At 40.1% G+C, this 18475-nt stretch overlaps 3 protein-coding genes across 3 annotated transcripts; all 3 read left to right on the top strand.

Annotated features, from left to right (window-relative positions):
• Positions 1 to 2704, top strand: LOC309719417 (uncharacterized protein). Its single transcript, XM_082555534.1, has 4 exons — positions 1 to 118; positions 211 to 271; positions 658 to 1102; positions 1667 to 2704. Exons 2-4 carry the CDS (start codon positions 224 to 226, stop codon positions 1831 to 1833), a joined length of 660 nt encoding a protein of 219 aa, XP_082411660.1. The 5' UTR covers positions 1 to 118; positions 211 to 223; the 3' UTR covers positions 1834 to 2704.
• A 305-nt stretch (positions 2705 to 3009) lies between these two features.
• On the top strand, positions 3010 to 9150 carry kiss1rb (KISS1 receptor b; the record flags this gene model as incomplete). The annotated part of the gene is made up of 5 exons (XM_082555687.1): positions 3010 to 3062; positions 5250 to 5469; positions 5978 to 6229; positions 6325 to 6465; positions 7228 to 9150. 5 exons carry the CDS (start codon positions 3010 to 3012, stop codon positions 7474 to 7476), a joined length of 915 nt encoding a protein of 304 aa, XP_082411813.1. The 3' UTR covers positions 7477 to 9150.
• Positions 9151 to 9712: 562 nt separating this feature from the next.
• Positions 9713 to 18044, top strand: psat1 (phosphoserine aminotransferase 1). The gene is made up of 9 exons (XM_082555533.1): positions 9713 to 9923; positions 12743 to 12803; positions 13141 to 13210; positions 13689 to 13894; positions 15427 to 15599; positions 15861 to 16030; positions 16135 to 16263; positions 17045 to 17182; positions 17601 to 18044. Exons 1-9 carry the CDS (start codon positions 9867 to 9869, stop codon positions 17701 to 17703), a joined length of 1107 nt encoding a protein of 368 aa, XP_082411659.1. The 5' UTR covers positions 9713 to 9866; the 3' UTR covers positions 17704 to 18044.
• Positions 18045 to 18475: the final 431 nt, after the last annotated feature.

The raw sequence follows: 18475 nt of genomic DNA, 5'->3' as shown, positions 1-18475 counted from the left end.
GAGATGTGATTCTGTGTCACTGCTGTGCCACAGAGTCCAGTTACTTGAGCCTGCTGCCCACCTGCCTTTGGCCTTTTTTTGCCTACATTTTGTAGCCAGGCTGGAGACAGAGAGGGAGGTACTGTCATTGTGAAAGATTCAACTCTATTTTAGAGCTTTAACAGTGAAATGATGCAATTTCAGTTCACTTTATTGTTGCTTATATTGTAGGTGTTCTACAGTCATGGACAGTCAAAACAAGGATTGCAGCAGAGAGTCTTATGAGCTCAAGGTATTAAAAATCAGTATGTGTAGAAAGATTGCCTTTTTATCTAGTTCTAGTTTCCCCTGATTTCTCTGAGGTGTTTCCCAAACACCAGCATCAGTCCATGATTTTTCATTAACCATTGCCAAATCTAAATGGTCCTAGTCTTAAGTGTTACTTAAAATAACATGAACACTGAAAGAATTTCTGAAACTCATCAGGAAACAACTGCTCTTTGTCAGAAAGACTCAAGAACAGCTCCCAGTAAAGTTCTACATCACAAATGAATTGGAACAGTAGCTGGGCTAGGCTCTAGCTATGGGTCATGAATGATGGCTGAAATATTTGATTGCCTTGTGCATTTTTTTTTTTTGTGAAACCCCTCATGTACCAGTGTCTTTTGTGTGTCTTAGATTTCAGAGTTATTAAAGGGTTTAGCTGAGAAGAAAACATCACCCAATGAGAGCATTCATGCGAACATCAGCCTCTCCATCACAGAGCCAGGAACTTCTTACAACCATGGGAACTTCAGATCTAGAGCTGTCCTCCCTAAAAAACTCTGTCAGCTGTCCACGTGTCAGTATGAGAGGCAAGATCATCTGAGAGAAAGCTTCAGTGCTCCGGTACTCGTTCTTGCCTGCATCCCTGCATCTCAGGCGGGACAAAAGCAACCCACGTTATCATTCCCAGATCCAGTCCTCTTTGCACACCTGGTGGAAAAATCAGAGATCTTTGCCTCTGACTCAGAACAGCTTGAAAAGCAAGAGATATATCCGTACATCCTAGGAGTGCAGGCTTGGAGGAAACGGGAGCAACGTGAACCACAATGTCTGCTGCCTAAACAGTTTCCCCAAACTGGTCAGTAAACAGTTGTAGCTGCAACTGTCACATGTAGGTTAGGGTGAACTAGGCTGAACAAGTTCACTGCTCTTAACTGCTCTAAGGTTGAATAGTAGCCATGGCTATTATGCAGTTACAGCTTAGTTAAGTGTGTTATATATCAGTATTAGTTGGGTGGATATCTAGATTTTGAGTATTCCATTTTTTAATGAAAAACTGCAGGAGAGAAGTTTTTATAACTTTCCATACACTGACATACATTTGGTTAGCCACAAACCTAGGCAAAGATGCATACTTTATTGAAACTGACAAAAGAATATCTAAGATCTGAAAACTAGTTTCTCGTGGATTTTTCATGAGCAAATATTTGTTGAAAATCATAATAAATAATAATAAATGTGAGATGTTAAAATGTTTGTAAATTCCCAGTGAGATTAAGAATGGGAGATGATTCACATGATGGAACTCCAGACTTATCAAAAAATTGGAAAATTTTTTAATAAAAATTGGAAATATTTTGATACATATAATTACTAGATCAGCGATAGATCCTTCACTGACTGTTGCTTCATCCTGGTTCAGGGACAACCAACAAATGGTTCTTCAAGGATTTACTGGACCTCCAGAGGAAGCTGTTTTTGGGTGCCTCAAAGAAATCTGGAGCCCTGAGGAAATCTCAGACACCTTGGAAAACTTCACACCACCAGTCAGAATGTTCTTCTTTAATGCTTAGGAAAGTTCAAGACTGACAGAAGAAATAAACTGCAAATGAAACTAGCACTAACACTCAGTGGCAGAGTGGTCATTGAGGCAAGAAATGTATAATTACGTGTCAGAATGGTACCATGTTCCATAAAGCATTCTGAGACTTGAAAAGCATAGTCCTAATAATATGAAATATCCACTAAAATCATTATTAGATATGCAGGGAATAAAGTTAGATATTTTTTTCACCCAAAAAGTAAAAATAAAATATGCAGATTTATAAAGACATCTCAGCACAAACATGTTTCTTATTGTTTCATGCAAAAATAATTTTTAAGTGTTTAGTGGCCAGGTTAATATGTCAAACAACAAAAACAGACATGGATTATATACTCAAATGCATCTTTTTCTGTGTATGACATTGTGAAACTGGCAAGGTTTACTTGTTACTTTTCAGCCAAGGCTTCAAAGGTTCTAATGAGAGCTCCAATAACAGTTAATTGTACCGGAGGTGGCGAGAGATCAAGCTGTGCAGATCTTGTGTAAAGTGGCGTACCTCAGCATTGTCTCCCTGTTTACCTTCCTCAAGAGTGGCTTCTTAATACTCACCTGTCACCTGAGAACGTTTCTGGGTCTTTTTGTTTTTTTGTTGTTGTTTTTTTAGCCCTGCTTCTTTTTGTCCTCCATTTGTCCGTTATTTTAAGCACAGTACACACCACACCAATATATGCCACATTTTTAGCTAATAGTTCTTCAGGAATCAACTTTTTGGTGAATAAGTAATATTACACTGACTATCAATCTGTATTATTGTTTATGTTTTTGCAGATTTAACTAATGAATTGGAAACAAGTTATGTACTTTTACAGTAGTAATATAACATAATATAGCCACCTTTCTTTGCAAGGACACTCAAAAGCCTGCCATCCATGGATTCTGTCTGTGTTTTGATCTGTTCACCATCAACATTGCGTGCAGCAGCAACCACAGCAACCAACAGTACACCTCTCTGTTCAGAGAGGTGTACTGTTTTCCCTCCTTGTAAATCTCACATTTGATGATGGACCACAGGTTCTCAATGGGGTTCAGATCAGGTGAACAAGGTGGCCATGTCATTAGTTTTTCTTCTTTTATACCCTTTCTTGCCAGCCACGCTGTGGAGTACTTGGACGTGAGTGATGGAGCATTGTCCTGCATGAAAATCATGTTTTTCTTGAAGGATGCAGACTTCTTCCTGTACCACCTTCTTCAAGGTGTCTTCCAGAAACTGGCAGTAGGACTGGGAGTTGAGCTTGACTCCATCCTCAACCCGAAAAGGCCCCACAAGCTCATCTTTGATGATACCAGCCCAAACCAGTACTCCACCTCCACCTTGCTGGCGTCTGAGTCGGACTGGAGCTCTCTGCCCTTTACCAATCCAGCCACGGGCCCATCCATCTGGCCCATCAAGACTCACTCTCATTTCATCAGTCCATAAAACCTTAGAAAAATCAGTCTTGACGTTTCAGCTTGTGTGTCTTGTTCAGTGGTGGTCGTCTTTCAGCCTTTCTTACCTTGGCCATGTCTCTGAGTATTGCACACCGTGTGCTTTTGGGCACTCCAGTGATGTTGCAGCTCTGAAATATGGCCAAACTGGTGGCAAGTGGCATCTTGGCAGCTGCACGATTGACTTTTCTCAGTTCATGGGCAGTTATTTTGCGCCTTGGTTTTTCCACACGCTTCTTGCGACGCTGTTGACTATTTTGAATGAAACGCTTGATTGTTCGATGATCACGCTTCAGAAGCTTTGCAAGTTTGAGACTGCTGCATCCCTCTGCAAGATATCTCACTATTTTTGACTTTTCTGAGCCTGTCAAGTCCTTCTTTTGACCCATTTTGCCAAAGGAAAGGACGTTGCCTAATAATTATGCACACCTGATATAGGCTGTTGATGTCATTAGACCACACCCCTTCTCATTACAGAGATGCACATCACCTAATATGCTTAATTGGTAGTAGGCTTTCGAGCCTATACAGCTTGGAGTAAGACAACATGCATGAAGAGGATGATGTGGACAAAATACTCATTTGCCTAATAATTCTGCACTCCCTGTATGAACACAAATACTCAAAATTCCCAACACATTAATTGCATATATTTCTCGTAGTTTCACTTTCTACAAGATATAACACAATAAAATACACCAGACACCACAGATTTAAAAATGTTTTGTTGCACAGTGATAGTAACACCAAATCCACACTTTTAGGCCTCCAAGGTTTGGAGGCCTATCTCCACCCACCACCACTTCCCCTGCCGGTGGCGGACTCCCTCAGGTGTCGGTGTGTTGGTGGTTCTTTGTGTCTGGGGGTGGGTGTCCGGGTGCACACCGGCTCACTCCTTGGCGGCCGCTTGTCGGGGCCTGGGGCCTGGGGCTCGCTCGGGCCCCTTTGGAGGTGGGGTGCCCCCGGCCTCTCGGCCTAGGGCTCGGTCACTCAGGCGCAGCTGGGGGCCGGCGGAGCTCACGGGCGCGTCACTGCAACTCCCCCTGACTTCTGCTCCGCGGCTGCTGGGCGAGCCCTCATCTGGGACTCTCCTCAGCTCTTACTGGGACAGTGGCGCGGCTGCCCCTCTGTTGGTCTTCCATGGTCTCTTGTGTTCTGGGGGCCTCTGGATGTCTGGAGTTTTGATCTCCTCCATACCCGCTTCACACCCTGGAGGACGGGGCTGTGGCCCCCCCACACTCCCTAGCAGATCATTACATGGAGAAACCTTTGGAATGCAAGCATGCTGATCCACACAGGTATGCACACATGGGTATTCACAGACGCGGACTAAAGCTTTCTTGGCTGCTGCCTCAAAGCACACTGTGCGCTGTCTATCTTGCGTGCTGCACAATATCGTTTATTACTTAGTAAATACTGATATCTATGACTAGCTAGTTTATTGTGATGGTGCTTTGTTTTCTCTATTATTATGTTGCTCTTTGTTGTTTGCTGTCTCCTCTGTTTGTTTTTGTTTGTTTGTTTGTTTGTTTTTTCTCCATACAGGTGACCCAGGAGTTTTTTTTTTTTTCTCTCTCTTCCCCCCCCTTCTCACCGTCTCTTCTCCCCTTTGGGTTTTCTTTCTTTCTCTCCCCCTCTTTCTCTCATTCATTCCCCCTGTCCTATTTATTTTAAAAAAAAAAAAAAAAAAAAAAAAAAAAAAAGACAAAGGATGAACTGAAGCTCTGCCATCACGTAATGTCGCATACTGCTGTTTCTGATGTCATTTAGAAAAAAAAAAAAAAAAAAAGCTTAAACTTCAAAACTTACATTTTAACTACTGATTTTATCTATTGTTCTGATTTTATCTGTTTTGATTTTTTTTTTTACATACTGTTTTGTTTGTTTGTTATTTAGTTAGTTTGTTTGTTTGCTTGTTTTAATCAATTTTAAATCATACTTTTTATTTGTTTTTGTTTCTAATGTCTCTGTAAAGCACTTTGAACCACCTTGTTGTTGAATTGTGCTATACAAATAAACTTGCCTTGCCTTGCCTAGTAACAGACATACCTTGTGTTCCTGGTTTTCAGGTGACTGCACAGGTGACATGTGTCACTCTGTCAGCAATGAGTGTCGACTGCTGCTACGTGACTTTGTACCCTCTGCAATCTCTGAGACATCGGACGCCTCGGAGGGCTCTGGCCATCTCCCTGTCTATCTGAATAGGTATCATACAAACATACCATGCACACATGTGCACCCACATCACAAATAGGACTCTAGTTATTTAATCCATGAATTTAATGGACAATTAATTATCCAATAATTGATGTGTGCTTGTTTTTCTGTCTATAAACACCATTCTCAAAAAGTTTTTAATTAATTCTGATAAAACTTTGTCAAAAAGTTTTATAATTTAGGACCCCAAAACATCTTATAGGATAGAAAAGAATGAAAATATACTACGGGAAAGAGATGACCTATTATCCATTATCTTCTCCTATATAAGGTTTGTGTAATCAAAACAAACATCTGCTACACTTATAGGATTTTACTTGGATTACAAACATCTTAAAGTACATTTCAAAGAACAAATACAACAAAATGAATATACACAAAATGCAGTACTGTTCCCTCAAAGGTAAATCCTGTCCAGAGAGTGAGCTGCCTTCGCGAAGGTTTGCACTTCTCTGAGTGCTTCTTGTTATTTTTTATTTGCCACAGTATAAGAAGGGAAACTACATGCCATGTCCCCTCTTCTGTCCATCCCTGTCGCTGGAGGTGGGATACTGCTGGTTCGGTCCTCAGACATACTGCAATGATGTTTTTCCCTCTGCCCATCTCCAGAGAGCTTTCACCATCTACAGCTTTCTAGCTGTCTACCTCTTACCCCTGCTTACCATCACTGTGTGTTATGCCATCATGCTCAAGCGGATGGGCCAGCCCAGCATGAATCCCATTGGCAGTGGCTACCAAGTAGGAAATTATTTATTTTTCACATATTAAATCCACAGAGAATTTCAAATATTCCTTTTAATTACAAAGACTTGGCAATGCCTCCTTTAATCCAGTTAAATCGTGCAGTAGCAGTATGGGCGCGAGTCTCTCGCATGGTGGTGGTGATGGTGTCTCTATTCCTCGTCTGTCGGGGGCCGATCCAGGTTTGCATCCTCCTGCAAGCTTTTGGCCTCCAGAGTTACATCCTATATAAGGTGATCTCTTTTATTACTGATTAGATGGTCATCGTTTCATTTTTGTTTTATATGTAACACCAGCTCAATACAATAAATGCAAAATCAATATCCTACAGTATTAAAAAGAAAACCCAAACAACCAGCTGTCAAGCAGGGTGATGGGGAGGAAGAGCTCCCTTTTAACAGGAAGACCGCAATTTTTTTTATTGTTGTCAAGGTTTTGGGAAAACTACAACTACAAAACTATTACTCAGATGTTTGGTTATCCCATTGAAGTTTGTTGTTGTGAAAATATCTAGCAAGAAATGACAAGAAGATCCAGATGTAGGGAAGTTTGCAAAACCCCTAACAGGTGTCATCGCTGGTGCAGCTAACCCTTGGCTCCTCGCTAGAACCTCAGAACAAAGTCAAATACACCCAGAATTTACTTTTTTTTTCTCAGGATCTATGTCTATCAAATGCCAGGGGTGGGGAGTGCTAGGGAGTGTCATTTTCAGGGTGTCACTAGGTGAGTATACAGTCTTAGTGTAGCTCTTAAAGGTGTGACAGTGAACAAAAGTACTGTGATGACAGAAACCGATGCTGTCGCTTTAAAAACAGCGACAGCGTTCGATTATTTTCATCTGCCACAGGTTTCTTCCTGTTAAGACGGAGTTTTTCCTTCCAATAGTCCAACATTATTGTAGGTTCTTTACAATATTAAGCACCTTGAGCTGACTGGTGTTGTGATTTGAATTGAAAAACTTGAAAATCGAGTGCGCCTTAATTTTGCATTCACAGCTGAAGATTTGGGGTCACTGCATGTCTTGCTCCAACTCCTCTGTAAACCCGTTTGTGTATGCTTTCACGGGCAACAACTTTAGAAAGGCTTTCAAGTATGCCTTCCCTGCCCTTTTGCTGTGGCGCTCAAGAGGGAGAGTCAGAGTGGGAAACACAGACGCAGAGGAAGGAGTAGAGACGGATCATCAGGCACCCAAAGGAGAAGCAGAGATGCACTTTCTTTCATCTGGCCCCAAAAGGCCATGCTGAGCATTTGGACACGGTGCACTCATTGTTTATTTATACTTTCTCCTGAGATGAGAGCAGTCTGATCACTGTAGTGTATGTTTGCTTGGACATGCACACACCCACACACACACACTGAAACATTGTATAATTCCATGTGATCTCTAAAAAGGGACAAACTGGTCAAGCGAGTCTCGTGTGTTTCACGAGCTGCTGAAATACAATTATCTCTGTCACGCTTTTCTAAGTTACGGTTAAATTAATGCTGTCAGCCTGACTGCTAGAGCTTCTGGTTTTACCTTTGTTACAACTTCGTAGAAAAAAACCCAAACTGTGCCAACAGCAACTGCAATGGACTATTTCCATTTGATAGAAAATTGTCTTGCTGAATCTTTGGTAACACAACACTCTGTGCAATACTGTGCAGTAAACACTCAAACTGACTCAATTTAGTCTGTTGTGCTTACATTTTCAAACGTTTGTTTACTTTCATCTCATCTTTTTTTAAAAATGCTCATGTTCACACTTCCACCTTTGACTGTGGGAAATGTTGTTATTTTGAGGACAAATATATAACAAATACATATCAGTCTGCGTTTGAGTTTGGTTAGGATTAAGAAGAGATCAAAGTTTAGATTCAAATAGTGAAAACCGTGTCTTTTTTGTCAATTGTGTGTGACAAGGTGGTACAGTGTGCAGCTACTGGTGAGAGTGACTTCAGACGAAGGGCATTTACGTCTTTACGTCCATCCTTACAGAGAGCAGATGTGTAAAAGACACTGTGGGATGTTCATTTTCTCTATCATTGCAGATATTAGACAGAATCAAATCTGAAGGAAAACACAATATGTTGCGTTTGTTTGCTCGGATATATTATATTTTGTTTTTTTTCCACGATGCTACCCTATGTAGTCTCTTTTGATGTTGACTTTTTGAGGAAGCAGCTGTGAGCGCATGCGACTTGTCTCCATTAAACCCCGTTAATATTCTGCTCTTCAGATGTTTTGCTGTTGTGGGGGGAAATAATCTGTTCAGTGGTATTTATAAGTGGAAAGTGTGTTTTTCTCCTTCTATAGTGTGCAGTTAGACACAATACATCAAAATAGGAAAAAAATAGAACGCTGAAACATAGTTCTATGAAAAGTAATCAGAAGCTATCAGGATAATAAGGAAACATTTGATCAAAATGTGTCTAAATGTTGAAACTCTTTCTTTCTTATCCAGGCACAGACACAATATGAGAGGTTCCATATAAGCTCTATGGGATGTTGTTATTCCTCCTCTTCTCAATGCCATAACTTTGCAGAATCAATTCATGCTGGCAAGCAATATTCCAAATTCCTGCAGCATTGATTAATTGATCATTGAATAAACAGGATACTGCGAAAGAGCAACCAGTGCTCTTCCTGCTATACGTGTAAAGTGCTTTCAAATTACTTGAGACTTGAAGTTTTGCTCGCTCACATTTTCGGTGGCGTGACGGTGCACTCAGCCAGTCACGTGACAACGGGTCCTAGTTTGGGTCCTGGTGGTGCCTTCAAGTGCTGCCAAGTAAGTAAGTAACTTCGTTGGCGTGAACTGGTCAAAAAAAAAAGAAGGCAAGTGTAAGATCAATGTATAGTTTATTATATATGTGAAATAATTGAAATGAGGAAAAAAATAATTTGATCTCAGTTAAGAAGTTTCTGCATGATCTAATTTAATAAATAATTTAAGTTAAATATTTTACAATGTTGTAAATCTTTTAAAATCAAGTTGTTACGGTACTTAAGATCAAAGGGAAAACAGTCTGGGAAAATTTCACAGTAGTTATTTCACAATAGTTTAAATATAATAACACTAACCCAGAGTACTCTTACTCTAATATTGACTTAGGGGAACATTTGAGTACAAGGTGCTTTGAGAACAATGTTTAATTATGCTTTCAATTTAAAACAGGAGCCACAGAGGGTTTTTTTATATATAAAATAATTGTTTAATATTTGAATTGGAGCTTATCCACTCGGACAGCCTAAAAGGTTAATCCGCCTGTTTGAACGATTGACAATAACTACTAAAAAATAATTATAATCAGTAATTACTGGAGTTAACGCTTTCCAAAAACGCTGCGTCCATATGATCAGAATCAACTTTTTGAGGATTTGAGGATGCATCATGCATTAATACTCCCTTACTTGGTCAACTATGCATTGTAACCTAGATCGCATGACTCTATTTTGTCAATTGAGGCTACAAATTTACGTGGCGTTCCCAAACGCAACATGCTATATACATAACTGGCATCCAAGCCAACCAGTGCTCGAGGAGGAGAGCAAAGACACGGCCGAAGCTGAGGCTTTCACAGCGCTGAATCTGGTAGAGACAGCAGGCAGGGACAGCATCCACCAGCCGGAGTTTCGAGCTCGCTTTACACCATGGAACACAAACAAACCATCAACTTTGGAGCCGGACCTGCAAAACTTCCCCCCTCTGTAAGTTGGTATCCCTCTCTTGCTTGTGTAACGTTAATAATGTGCAGAAAAAAAGCGAGCTAATTGCAAACTGCTTTAAAGCAAATTGCCACTTTATAATTTGTTTAACCGCAGGCGGGTCGCGGACGCGATGGCCTAATTTTCCTTTCATTTTCGTAAAGAGAGACACTGTATGATGAAAAGGACTTTGGTTTAATGCCATTGTCAGTTTGGCATTTGTCAACAGTAGTGATGGGTCGTTCGCGAACGAAATGGCTCTTAGAGCCGGCTCTTTGACGTGAACGACGCGAGCCGGGTCCTTATCGCGAGCCGTCACGTGGGTTTTATTTTTTTTTCTTTCTCTCAGCCTCTCTCTCGCACTTTTTTTCCGCTTCACTCTGCACGCGAGCCTTGTGCTTTACGCTGGGCAGAGGGGGGAGGGGCGGCAGTTACACTCAGTAGCACAGGAACAGAGCCAGAGAGAGAGAAAGAGAGGCAGGGACAACAACATTAGAAAGGTATAGTAATCATCCACAACTATTTTCAGTTGCAGATGATAAAGGATTGAGAAAGTTTATTCATGCAGGTCCATATGACAGAGAATATGCATGTTCTTTTAGTTTTCATATTATAATTTATATTTAATTGTGTTGTGGTTTGCAGTGTTTTGTGTTCTTTTCACTTTAAATTTGTGAAAGGAAAAAGCTGAAAATTTAAATAGTTAAAAGTTGAAATGTGAATAGTTGATTTTTGTATTATATGATTTATTTATTACATTTTATGTGGAGTGAATAAATAAAAGTATATTTACGGTGGCCCCTAGAGACAAAGCACATACAAACTTCAAATCACGTATGAACTCTGAAGCATGTACAAACTCCAAAACACGTAAAAACACGTACAAACTCCAAAACACGTAAAAACTCCAAAACACGTACAAACTCCGAAGCACGTAAAAACTCAGAAGCATATAAAAACTCAAAACACTTACAAAAGACAACAGAAGTGCTCCAGGATGCTGGGCGCAGTGTTGAGCCTTTGTTATCTTGTGGCTACACAAGCCAGCAAGTACCAACGACCGGATTTGGTGTGTGGTAGTAACAGGTAAATGAACTTTTTTTTAAATTATTTGAATATATATATGAGTGCCTGTGTATAAATACACAAACAATACACACATGCTTTCAATTGTGTAATTTAAGTGATCTAGTAGCTCGGCTTTGGAAGTTCAGTTCATGCTAGAAATGTGTTTTGGAGTTTGTACGTGTTTTGTCTCTAGGGGCCACCGCATATATTTATATATAAACATATATAAATAAAACCACTTGTTTTTATGTTAGTAATTCCTTTTGTGCATAATTTTATATTATTGTTAATAATAAATTAATTAAAGCAACAAAACAACCTGAAGAGCCGGTTCGGAGCCGAAAGAGCCGGCTCTTTTTAGTGAGCCGAACCGAAAGAGCCGGATCTCTAAAAAGAGCCGGAAATCCCATCACTAGTCAACAGTGTGTTGAGTTGCATCAGCCTCATTCATTCATGTGGAAACCTGCTCCTTTGTGGTTCACTGGCAGCGGCAGAGAGAACCTCTAGATGGCAGAAGAAACACGCTTAGATGAGAACAAATCACAGCTCCCAGATAACACTGACGCCTCCCGCGAGGTCTTTTTGGTTGACTGCAGACTTAATGTACTCTGAGTGGTTTGTACTGCTGCCTGCGGGGCTTTGTAGAGCCCAATAAACCCAATGAACTGTAAGGATTTAGTCATGAGGCGTTTAAATGGTCAAAACAAAATAAAAAATTGTGAAACGGAAAGAGACTGACAAGTAAACTCACCGGTGTACAGTCGCAATGCTGATTATCGACTGTTTTAGTGCTTAGGCAAGTTTGTTTTTTGCTATTTTGCAGCCCACCAAGATTTTGGCTTTCCAACATTTTTTCAAAATGTGGTTTAATTTACTCATGCTTAAAAACACTGGAGTTTATCAAATGGCCAGAAACAGCATATATACAAAACACATGTACAAACTTCTCTTAGCAGTGACTCTGCATTAGTCATTTACTAAAAGCCCTTTTTCTAGACTAGAAAAACCTTAATGTGATAGCAAAGTTTACGTTTAGGAGCATCAGTTGGTCATTGTATGATTTTTATTTTTATTTTTTATTTTTTAGGTCAAATAAGATTTGTGGAGCTAAAATGTGTATTCATTAGTTATTAATAGCAGTCCTATTTATAAGATAGTGATCAGAGGTGCAACACATTTTTAATTTTAATTTACAAACCAACATGTTGGTTAGTAACAAAGACCAAAAACATCTATGTGGTTTCATTAACAGCTGTTTTCTTGTTGCAGTCCAAACTTTATTTTTAGTGCAATGAAAAAAAAACGTGTTCAGCTACCATCATAGTTTCTGAAGAGATATCCAAAAGTTGATTCTGTTCATCTGGACGTAGCGTTTTGTGGGAGAAACGTTTCGTCACTCATCCAAGCGACTTCTTCAGTCTTAGCTGACTGCAGGTTTCCCCAAATCTTATAAAGATTATGCTTTATAAGATTTATACTAAGATCTTACTAAGATCTTAGTAAGATTATACTAAGATTAAGGAACTGACCTCCCAGCCCATTGTTCCTCAGTGGGCTGGTTTCAGTCATTATGCAAATGTACTGTTTGGGGAAGTTTGGGGAGAATGAAGAAGTCATTTGGATGAGTGACGAAACGTTTCTCCCACAAAACGCTACGTCCAGATGAACAGTATCAACTTTTGGAGATCTACTTTCCTGGATGATTGAGAATGCATCAAGACGTTTTGAAGAGATACTTACACGATGTGTTGCAGGTGCTGCTTCAAGCTCAGAATGAGCTCCTAAACTACAGCGGCACTGGCATCAGTGTCCTCGGTGAGTAGAAAAACAGATCAGTACACAAACATGTTAATGTATTGTCTCTAGATTTTTCAGTAAAGGATGACTCTGTTGAGATGGATCCTTTGTGACCTCTTGTTAATTGTGGCCTGTAGCTGACATTTCATACAGAGTGTGTGTTTACTGTACTGTGTCCAGATTAATAAACCTTGAGAGATTTCCATACGTCCAGATATTTCATAGCTGATCACTGCTTCCTCAGTCTCTGGAATCTGTGAAATATTAAACATCACAAATATCAGATTTTCATCAAAGGTGTGTGTACGTCATATACAGTGAAATAAAATCCCCCAAAATGTTCTTTTTGTACTAGAGATGAGTCACCGATCATCAGACTTCAATAAAATTATCAACAAAACAGAGAGCCTCCTGCGAGAGCTGTTGTAAGTAACTTTTGTTGCTCTGTTGTGTTTCTTCAGATATGCTGCACTATAATCACGTCTCCTAACAAAGGTGTTCATTTTTTTTCTTGTAGTTTCAGCTGACAGTACATAACGTGTTGTAATCATAGTCAGACTTCTTTTAATGCATAAACACTCGTACCCTTTTTTCCTCTTTTGTACAACAGTGCTAATGACAGGCAAACCGGTCAAACGAGATGGTTGTGCACCTTTTCTTCGAAGTTATTCTTAGACAGTCACATTGCTGTCAATCCGATGGAGGCAGAGCTGTACAAGAGATAGCTGCATATTTTACCTATCACATTTAAACCACACTAGTGTCTCAGCTGAGTAAAGAGATGCTTTTTGCTTTCAAACTGTACCTTTGCTTGGTTTAAGAATCAGACTTCCTGTAAGTTTACATCTGCACGTGATTATGTCTGGATTGCCTTTAACACACACTGGTATTTTTTTTTCTCAGAAATATTCCAGACAACTACAAGGTGCTGTTCCTGCAGGGTGGTGGGTCTGGACAGTTCAGCAGTGTTCCTCTCAACCTGATTGGTCTTAAGGAGGATAGGTGTGCCGATTACCTGGTGACGGGCACGTGGTCGGCCAAAGCAGCAAAGGAAGCGGAAAAATATGGCAAAGTGAATGTTGTTCACCCAAAACTGGATAGTTACACGAGTAAGTGTGCAGACTGGCAAGTTTTTTCTTTTATTTATTTTTTCCTGCCATGACATTAAAACAGGAAAAAAAGGAAAAACTAGTATAAGCTGAAATAGTCAGTAATTGTTATTCTGACTGCATCAGGACAGTGAGTCTACAAAATCTGGCTGTGTACCCGGGCGGTTGCATAATAAACAATAGAGCCAAGCACCAGTGAAAGACAAGTGGTCATTTCCACATGGTTGGGCGTAATATTTAGAATCAACGCTACGGTGCTTTGAATTACAGTACTGTGCAAAAGTCTTAAGCCACCCTTCATTTCTTTATATTTTGTGCCAGGAAAACAGACTTTCTTCTAATTTTTTGCAGCGGTTTTGAGAAGTAGTTTTTCAGGCTTTCTGAAGGTCTTTCAAAGGTTTTTTTTTTTTTAAACTGGCGACTTTTTCACTTATTTTCAATTCAGTTACTCCACCTGACCATTTTTAGAGGCGTTAATCATTCAAACTTTAAAAAAGCCATGTAACTCCAGGGATTAACCAGTGTTGCGTCTACACAAAGTAGTAAAAGCTGACAAAGAACAATTTTAATTGAATTATATTTAGACTCTATCTGCATATTGCAAACATACATTTTCTCCCGTTTCTTTAATTGAATCTATGGGAAAAAACAAAGATAACATGACCTTCTTGGGGACACTCCCATATGGCTTAAAATCTGGGACTCTCCACCAATTGCTGTCAGAGCTGAAGAAGCTTCTCCGATGAGAGGTGAAACATCTTCAAGGAAACTTAAATAAGTCCAGAAGCTTTTCTTTCCGAACTCCTTAGACTACGATGACCTGGATGAGTGAGAATCTTCACAGACAAAGATAACACTGTTTGACAGATGTAAAATTGTATTTTTGCACCAGTAAGCTGATTCCCAAAGTGCTATTATATTGTTATGTCTCGCTACCAATATAGATATTGGCATATCTCGGTATGGTGTGCAGTGTGTCCTTTAAAAAATTTGAGGAAACTGGAAAAATCTAGGAAAAGAAGTAAGAGGCCTAAAAATTATCTACAGCAGCAAAATAGTATCTGAAAGTCATGACCTCAATAAATGGCAGAAAATCAAACAAAAACCTGAAACGAGGTTCAAGAGATACATCTGGCCCTTCAGCTGATCACTGTTCACCAAAGCATCATCAGAAATGGATACAGTGGAAAGGTAGTTTTCATTTTTCAGCATGGCAGTATTCCCAAACACACATTATTGAAGCAGTGTGGAATCACCTTGAAAGTGAGCAAAATAAAAGGCAGCCAACATCCAAAAAAGAGTTTTGGATGTCCTTCAGGAAACCTGGAGAACTATACCTGAAGACTACTTGAAAAAATTACAAGAAAGCTTGCCTAAGAGCCTTCTTACCTGATACGACTTTCTTCACATTATGCTATCGCCATGAAGTTTTATTTTAAGTTTTTGATTGCTCTCACTGTGCTGCTAGCATGGCTATAGATGCTTTGTTAAGTCTTGTTTTGATTTTATTATGCTGGGTTTTGTGTGTGTAGAAATCCCTGACCCCAGCAGCTGGACCCTGAACCCCTCAGCCTCCTACGTGTACTACTGCTCCAATGAGACAGTCCATGGTGTTGAATATAACTTTACCCCAGAAACAAATGGGGTGGTCTTGGTGAGCGACATGTCCTCCAACTTCCTGTCCCGACCTGTGGACGTCTCTAAGGTGAGCTGGAAAAATGCGACTGAAAAATGTATATATTTAACTCTTGTGCCTCTGGGACCCTGTTCTTAAATATGTATTTAAGTTCTGTATTGCCATATTGGCTACCGGGGAATTTTGAGTGGGGAACATGTCCAAAAGTTCTTAGCTTCTTTTTGAACTTATAAGTTCCCTCTCGCCAAATCAAAGGCATTTTTTTTGTCTCAAAGTAGACCCGTAGTTGTAGGCAAGGCTGTATTTATTGTGCTCTCCTGCAATCTGCAGTTTGGGCTCATTTTCGCTGGGGCTCAGAAGAATGTGGGCTGTGCCGGTGTAACCGTGGTCATTGTGCGGGAGGACTTGTTAGGTCACGCTCTGAAAGAGTGTCCCATTGTCCTGGACTACAAGGTCCAGGCTGAGATGAACTCCCTGTACAACACACCCCCATGTTTCAGGTAAAAACTCACCAGTGTAAGAAGTTAATCTTTATCCTCCAGACTGAAGATGATCAATATGTCAATTTGTCACAAACTTTAATCTTTTTCGTCACTGGGTTCAGCATCTACATCATGAGCCTGGTTCTGGAGTGGATAAAGAACAATGGCGGCAGTGCTGCCATGGAGATGCTCAACAAGCAGAAGTCCTCCATGATTTATGACATCATCAATGCTTCTAATGGTTTCTATGTGTAAGTATCACATCGGCATTTAAATACGAGAATTCAGAGGAAAAAGCAAAATGATAATGAACAAATGGGTCAGGAAGTAAAACTCTACCAAACCTACATATTAGGAGTGCAATAAGGAGTTCAACCCAGAGCTGTGTGCTGTGTTGTTACGCCCCGAGTCTAGGCATGTAGAGACGCACATAAGATTTGAGGAGAGAGAAGCAAGTACCCACCCTGGGTCCCAAACCTAACATCCGAAACCGGCTATGAGTAAAAAAAAGGTGATTTTCTTTAATGTCAGGAAGCATAGCTCCAGGGTCAACCCAGGCCAAAATAATAAACAAAACCAACTAAGTCCTGCCAGAGGAAACTAACTAAACCCTAAGAACGAAACAAAACAAACAAATGACAATACTATCCCTCGCTTCCTAGTCCAGAAACAGGAGAAAACTGTTCAAAAGAAAAGGCGGCTCACCCCTTCAGCTTCAGCCTATGCACGCATAAGCACTGAGTTTACCCACAAGCATGCTTACACAGATACAAAGTAACCCAAAAAGTTGGAAACCAGGGCCAGGTCCATGTCTGCAGTCAAAAACTGCTCGCTCGCTTCTCTCTCTCCCGGCAGCTGTCAGAGCGGCTTTTTGAACGCAGTCACGTGCTCCATGGTCCAATCAGCAGCTCACTACTCTTCATTAGGGGAAGGATCTGCAGAGAGTCTTAAGACACAGTAAAGAGACAGAAACACAGCAGCTCACACAGACTTCTTATGGCCACGAGCTGTAACATGTGTCCACCTGCTCAGGTGTCCTGTAGACACAGCCTGTCGGAGCCGGATGAATGTACCATTTCGTGTGGGGAAGAAAGAGGGAGATGAAGCCTTGGAAAAGGAGTTTCTGGATGGTGCTTCCAAACGTGGAATGATCTCACTGAAAGGACACAGGTTCGTTTGACAAACATTTTGTGTGTATAGTGTTGCTCAATTAAATCTGATTTTTAGATGTAGATTTTGCAACCTAGTAGAATTAATTTCCCTTTTAAGGTTATAGAAACAGGGTGGCACATTGGTTAGTGCTGGTGCTTGGGACCTGGACTAACTGACAATTCAAAATTGGTGGTTGGTGTGAATATGATTTGAATGGTTCTCTGTATTGGCCCTGTAATAGACTGGTGATCTGTCCACGGTAAAGCCTGACTCTTACCTCATAACTACTAGGATGGATCAAGCAGACCCCATGGATGGAAGTGGAAACAATAACTTTAGCCAGGAGCACAGATGTTGGATTTGCTTTGTAATTTTGTAAAGACAGAGAAGGCAGAGTACGAAACACACTTTTTTTTTGTTTTTTCTCACCCTGCAGGTCAGTTGGAGGAATTCGCGCATCACTTTACAACGCTGTAACACTGGAGGACACTAAAGCACTCGCTGACTACATGAAGGAGTTCCTCAAAGATCACCAATGAAGCCTCTCCTACTGAATGCTGCCTGATCCCAGAGGGGCAGTTTCATTATGTTAATACAGTTTTTCAAAGAGGGAAAAAAACAACAACTTGTAACTCTTCTTTTAATCTCGTTGAGATCCACGTTGGATTTGAAAGTTGCACCTTTTTACATGCCTTTTATAACAACCTGGCATTGTTCCTAATAAGCTACTGCCTTTGCTAGTTATATATGTATGTAACATAGCCAGTAAACGAATTAAAAATAGTAATTCTAACAGGACTTATATGTGTAAATGTTCTAGGTGAATCTTGTTATTTGTAAAACCTGTACTTACATTCCAGTAAAAATTAACTTGACATTACTTTCATTTTGCAGTTGTTGTTTATTTTTTTTAAGCTACTTTTTTTTAAACTGCTTTGCATTGCTGATGTTTTTTCTGTTTGATGAATGTTCAGGGGAGAAAGCAGAAACAGAAAATTTGGGTACATAAAGCAAATTAACCTTTTGCATATCTAAAAAGTTTTAACCAGGGGCAGCCTATATCTTTTTACACTTCATCAGTGAGAGATTAAGGACAAAAAATTATATCATAAACACACATAAGCTATATTAGCCAGGAAAGAATCAGCTGTGAATCACCCCTGCAGTGAAATGAGGTGTGCTCTGGTGCAACAGACTTAACATTTTCAGTCAAACAGTGCAGTAAAAGTTTAACCTTGCAACAATTTACTCTTAAGTAACAATGTGCAGTGCAGCCATAAGCAGAGTTACTCTTTTGCCTGTGAGGTTAAA

The sequence above is a fragment of the Aulonocara stuartgranti genome, assembly GCF_965226115.1.
Source record: "Aulonocara stuartgranti genome assembly, chromosome: 12".
Lineage (NCBI taxonomy): Eukaryota > Metazoa > Chordata > Actinopteri > Cichliformes > Cichlidae > Aulonocara > Aulonocara stuartgranti.
The sequence above is the reverse complement of the archived record's forward strand: the minus strand, read 5'-3'. Positions and strand labels throughout refer to the sequence as shown.

Bases quoted from the DNA above. Each gene is read 5' to 3' on its own strand.
- LOC309719417 (XM_082555534.1), top strand. From the start codon at position 224: ATGGACAGTCAAAACAAGGATTGCAGCAGAGAGTCTTATGAGCTCAAG. The intron at 272-657 runs GTATTAAAAATC...TGTGTGTCTTAG, and splicing joins GAGAGTCTTATGAGCTCAAG to ATTTCAGAGTTATTAAAGGG. The intron at 1,103-1,666 runs GTCAGTAAACAG...ATCCTGGTTCAG, and splicing joins TAAACAGTTTCCCCAAACTG to GGACAACCAACAAATGGTTC.
- psat1 (XM_082555533.1), top strand. From the start codon at position 9,867: ATGGAACACAAACAAACCATCAACTTTGGAGCCGGACCTGCAAAACTT. The intron at 13,895-15,426 runs GTAAGTGTGCAG...TTGTGTGTGTAG, and splicing joins AAAACTGGATAGTTACACGA to AAATCCCTGACCCCAGCAGC. The intron at 16,031-16,134 runs GTAAAAACTCAC...CACTGGGTTCAG, and splicing joins AACACACCCCCATGTTTCAG to CATCTACATCATGAGCCTGG.